The 6,000-nt window shown below is 41.6% G+C and overlaps 1 protein-coding gene across 2 annotated transcripts in view; it reads right to left on the reverse strand.

Annotated features, from left to right (window-relative positions):
- Window positions 1-5,491, reverse strand: part of STRN (striatin) — a 165,137-nt gene extending 159,646 nt beyond the window's left edge. Inside the window, exon 1 of one of the 2 annotated variants that reach the window (XM_007476081.3) lies at window positions 5,074-5,491. In XM_007476081.3, coding sequence (XP_007476143.1) covers window positions 5,074-5,334 — 261 coding nt within the window. In that variant the 5' untranslated portion in view covers window positions 5,335-5,491. The remainder of the gene's footprint in view (window positions 1-5,073) is intronic. The other variant, XM_001371682.3, reaches the window with a different exon arrangement.
- Window positions 5,492-6,000: the final 509 nt, after the last annotated feature.

The following is a 6,000-nucleotide window of genomic DNA, read 5'->3' on the forward strand; positions in this document are numbered from 1 at the left end:
ACTCAAAGGAGAAATTAATAAAATTGAAAGTCAAAGAAACTATTGATTTAATAAATAAGACAAGAAGCTGGTACTTTGAAAAAACAAATAAAATAGACAAAGTACTAGTCAGTGTAATTTAAAAAAGGAAAGAAATAAACCAAATTGACGGTATCCAAGATGAAAAAGGAGACCTCACCTCTAATGAAGAGGAAATTAAGGCAATCATTAAAAACTACTATGCCCAATTATATGGCAACAAATATGGCAATCTAGGTGATATGGATGAATACTTACAAAACTATAAATTGCATAGACTAAAAGAGGAAGAAATAAATTACCTTAACAACCCCATTTCAGAAAAAGAAATTGAACAAGCCATCAAAGAACTCCCTAAGAAAAAAACCCCAGGTCCAGATGGATTCACAAATGAATTCTATCAAACATTCAAAGAACAACTAAATTCCAATATTAAACAAAACTATTTGACAGAATAGGCCAAGAAGGAGTTCTACCAAATTCATTCTAAGACACACACATGGTACTGATCCCAAAGCCAGGTAGGTCAAAAACAGAGAAAGAAAACTATAGACCAATCTCCCTAATGAATATAGACGCAAAAATCCTAAATAGGATACTAGCAAAAAGACTCCAGCAAGTGATCACAAGGGTCATCCACTTATGACCAGGCAGGATTCATACCAGTAATGCAAGGATGGTTCAATATTAGGAAAACCATCCACATAATTGACCATATTAACAAGCAAACTGACAAAAATCACATGATTATCTCAATAGATGCAGAAAAAGCCTTTGATAAAATACAACACCCATTCCTATTGAAAACACTAGAATGTATAGGAATAGAAGGGCCTTTCCTAAAAATAATAAACAGTATATATCTAAAACCATCAGCAAACATCATCTGCAATGGGGATAAACTAGAAGCCTTTCTAATAAGATCAGGAGTAAAACAAGGACGCCCATTATCACCTCTATTATTTAACATTGTACTAGAAACACTAGCAGTAGCAATTAGAGAAGAAAAAGAAATTGAAGGTATTAAAATTGGCCATGAGGAGACCAAGCTATCACTCTTTGCAGATGATATGATGGTTTACTTAAGGAATCCTAGAGAATCAACCAAAAAGTTACTCGAAATAATCAACAACTTTAGCAAAGTTACAGGATACAAAATAAACCCTCATAAGTCATCAGCATTTCTATATATCTCTAACCCATTTCAGCAGCAGGAATTAGAAAGCGAAATACCATTCAAAATCACCCTAGACAATATGAAATACTTAGGAATCTATCTCCCGAGACAAACACAGGAACTAAATGAACACAGTTACAAAACACTTTCCACACAGCTAAAACCAGATCTAAACAATTGGAAAAACATTGATTGCTCATGGGTGGGACGAGCTAACATAATAAAAATGACAATCCTACCCAAATTAATTTACTTATTTAGTGCCATACCTATTGAACTACCAAAAAACTTCTTTACTGAATTAGAAAAAAACATAACTAAGTTCATTTGGAAGAACAAAAGATCAAGGATATCCCGGGAAATCATGAAAAAAAATGCAAAGGAAGGAGGACTTGCAGTCCCAGATCTCAAACTATACTATAAAGCAGTGGTTATCAAAACAATTTGGTACTGGCTAAGAGACAGAAATGAGGATCAGTGGAATAGACTTGGCGTAAATGATCTCAGCAAGGCAGTTTATGACAAACCTAAAGACCCCACCTTTTGGGACAAAAATCCATTATTTGATAAAAACTGCTGGGAAAATTGAAAGACAGTGTGGGAGAGATTAGGTTTGGATCAACACCTCACACCCTACACCAAGATAAATGCAGAATGAGTGAATGACTTGAACATAAAGAAGGAAACTATAAGTAAATTAGGTGAACACAGAATAGTATACCTGTTAGACCTTTGGGAAGGGAAAGATTTTAAAACCAAGCAAGACTTAGAAAGAGTCACAAAATGTAAAATAAATAATTTTGACTACATCAAATTAAAAAGGTTTTGTACAAACAAAACCAATGTAACTAAAATCAGAAGGGTAGCAACAAATTGGTAAACAATCTTCACAAAAACCTCTGACAAAGGTTTAATTACTCAAATTTACAAAGAGCTAAATCAATTGTAGAAAAAAAATCAAGCCATTCTCCAATTGATAAATGGGCAAAGGACATGAACAGGCAGTTCTCAGCCAAAGAAATCAAAACTATTAATAAGCATATGAAAAAGTGTTCTATATCTCTTATAATCAGAGAGATGCAAATCAAAACATCTCTGAGGTATCACCTCACACCTAGCAAATTGGCTAACATAACAGCTATGGAAAGTAATGAATGCTGGAGGGGATGTGGCAAAGTAGGGACACTAATTCATTGCTGGTGGAGTTGTGAATTGATCCAACCATTCTGGAGGACAATTTGGAACTATGCCCAAAGGGCGATAAAAGACTGTCTGCCCTTTGATCCAGCCATAGCACTACTGGGCTTGTACCCCAAAGAGATAATAAGGAAAAAGACTTGTACAAGAATATTCATAGCTGCACTCTTTGTGGTGGCCAAAAATTGGAAAATGAGAGGATGCCCTTCAATTGGGGAACGGCTGAACAAACTGTGGTATATGTTGGTGATGGAATACTATTGTGCTAAAAGGAATAATAAAGTGGAGGAATTCCATGGAGACTGAAACAACCTCCAGGAAGTGATGCAGAGCAAAAGGAGCAGAACCAGGAAAACATTGTACACAGAGACTGATACATTGTGGTACAATCGAAGTTAATGGACTTCTCCATTAGTGGCAATGCAGTGTCCCTGAACAATCTGCAGGGATCTAAAAAACACTATCCACAAGCAGAAGATAAACTGTGGGAGTAAAAATACCGATGAAAAGTAACTGCTTGACTACAGGGGTGGAGGGGATATGACTGAGGAGAGACTCTAAATGAACACTCTAATGCAAATACCAACAACATGGAAATGGGTTTGAATCAAGAACACGTGATACCCAGTGGAATTGCAAGTGGGCTATGGGAGAGGTGGTGGGAGGGTGCAGAGGGAAGAGAGGAAAATGATCTTTGTTTCCAATGAATAATGTTTGGAAATGACCAAATAAAAATTAAAAAAAGAAAAAGAAAATTAAAAAAAGTAATAATAAAAAAGAAATGAGACCTTTAATGGTAAAAAAATAAAATAAAAAATAAAGTGCAAATATCAAAACAAAAGTTATTGAAACAGTTTAAGTTATCCTACTGTTTTGTTTAACTGGTTTCTTTTGTGGATTGGGGAATGCAACTGTTTAGAAGAAGCAATTGGAAGCATCTGAACTAATATTTATATTGGAAAAGCTAGATTATTTTTAAAAAAGATGATATTCAGTTGGTGACATCCTTGTTTAAAGAGTATTCAATCAACATATATTATTAATAATGTACTAAATGAGAGATTACTAAGAGAGTAGGCTTAAAAGACAAAAATACATCCAAAGAACTTAGTCTATTAAGAAAACATGCAAATGTTGGATCACAGATTTCGAGCTACAAAAGAAGAGATCATTTAGTCCACAGATCCCTTATTTTCTAGAGGAAATGAAGCTCAGAGAAGTTGTGACTTGACCATGACAAGACAGGAAGTAAAAGAGATAGGATTCAAACTCAGCTCTTCTGCCCTCAAAACTTTACTTTCTTCCACTGTTAAGATTCTGCTTTTTAAACCATAAGTCTTTGTATATCAAGGAACCAGGGCTAATCTCTGACATAGCAGACATACTGAGAACCAATCCCACCTTGTGTAAGAGGCCTTTCTCTTTTACTGCTGTCCCTGCCTTCCCTCTTGAGTTTCCCTCCACTTATATTGACTTTTAAACAATTATTTGTATGTTGTTTCCCCTATCAGAGTGTGAGCTCTTTTGGGGAGGAAGGACTCCCTTTTCTCCCCCTTTCTTGGTCACCAGTAAAAGCCTCTACCACTTAGACGTATCAAGGATCCTTTTAAAGCCTAAAAACTTACAGCTCGGTAAAAATATTAACTACATGAAAGGTTTGTAAACACTCAATCTCTCATTTTTAAGTGCCAGGGCACCAAACTTTCCCAGCGAACATATCTTATCTGAAAACAACTCGACACACAGCATACCAGTAACGTGACTAACTTTTAGCAGACCTCAACTTCCTTCAAAGAAAATATTCAATCTGAAAAAACATCTTACGAAAAGTTGTTCACGTTTTGTTGGGGGGGGGGGGGTGTTTATGGAATTTAAGGATTTTTTAAAAATCTAATACCAGGGTTTTCTTTCAGAAAATCTTGACTTGGGATCAATTTTCTCTCATTCAAAAACCTCAGATCTAAAACCATCGAGTGAAACGCACTGCAGCAAAAGAAATAAGTTTCTCCTAGATGGGAATTTTCTATTTCTGACGATATCACTTTTTTTTCCCGTGTCAGTTTCCCACCGGCACAATTTCATGAGTCTTCATTCATTCTTTTTCTTTCATGGGAAAGAATCTACAGGGGAAAACCAAATAACCATACCAAAAACAAAAAGCAAAAAAATACTCTGGTCAAGTTCTGGCCTCTTAACTCTGCCGGGAACAGCTCTGGCTCTCCTTCCCCCAAGTTGAGGGGCAAGACCCTTAGAAGCCGAGCGGTCCGATAGGCTGCACCAAGACCCTAAACTTGGAGTTGGACTAGGAAGGAGACTGGGATTGGAAAGATTGAGGTTCTAGGAAGAGCAGTTAGGGAAGAAGGTGGGAAGGGAATGGAATATACATTTTGGAGTGCCTACTAGGTGCCAGGCACTGTGCCCAGCGCTCTACAAATATTAACTCACTTGATAACAAGGGAGGGACGGAATGCAAAGGGCAGCCAGGGTACAGAGCAGGTAGAGTTAGGGTGGGTGGGGCAAGATGAGGGGAGCCCCCCCCCCCCGGGGCGGGGTGGGCGGGAACAGAGAAGGGGGAGGGGATAGGCGGGAGGCTGGGAGGAAGAGATCGAGGCGGGGCGAAGCGAGAGAGAGGAGGGAGGAAAGAGGCGGGAGGAGGAGGGCCAGGCCAGGAGGGTCTCTACCTGCAGCTCCGCCCGCTCCACCTCCCACTGGGCGCGCTCCACCTCGAAGCGGGCCCACTCGTGCTGCAGGAAGTGCAGGATCCCCGGGAGACTGTACTGAGCTCGGGCCGCCCCCGCAGCAGCCACCGCCGCCGCCGCCGCCGCCCCATCGCCCGCGGCTGCGGCAGCGGCTTCTGCCAGGGGCCCTAGCCCCTTGACGCCCCCGGCTGCCGCTGGGTGGCTGTTGCTGAAGAAGACGCCGGGCCCCGCCTGTTCGTCCATGGCGGCCGTGGCGGCAGCCTTGATGCGGACCACTGCCGGCTCTCGCAGCCGACGAGGCAAACGGCAGAGACAGTGCCTCCTCCTCTTCCCTCCGCCCTCCTCTCCCCGCCCACACTCCGAGTCAGCAGGGAGCGGCCGCCTGGGCGCTTGGGCCGGCCCCCCGAGCTGCTGACGGGCCGGGAAATGGGTCAATTACAGAGCGCGAGCGCCCCAAGGGCTTGCTGGGAAATGTAGTCTCGGGGTGGTGGCGTTAATCTGCGGGAGTTGAGAAGGGGGTGGAAAAGAAGAATTCTTTGGAAACTGGCGCTGAATGCCAGAGGCTGCCATAGCTTAGGTGAGATGGAAACCTCTTAGCTCTTCTTCCTACTCCTCTGCTTAGCAGAGCCAGGTGCGAGGTAGGGTGTAAGGTCATTCTTATCTGGACACACACACAGAAGGAAGTTCTTGGGCAGCACTCTCTTTGGCACATACCCACACCCACGGAAGTTCTCAGGCGTTGCTGCTTCTGTTGCACTAACTAGCACACGCACACGCGCCCTCACCTCCAGGAAGTTCTCCGTGACAGCGCTCTCCTGCACTGTAGCGCATATGCACCCACAGAACTGGGGAGAGAACATAATCACATCCATCTATGGACAAAATTATTAAAGATCACTCCCCTTCCCC

This window comes from Monodelphis domestica, chromosome 1 (genome assembly GCF_027887165.1).
Source record: "Monodelphis domestica isolate mMonDom1 chromosome 1, mMonDom1.pri, whole genome shotgun sequence".
Lineage (NCBI taxonomy): Eukaryota > Metazoa > Chordata > Mammalia > Didelphimorphia > Didelphidae > Monodelphis > Monodelphis domestica.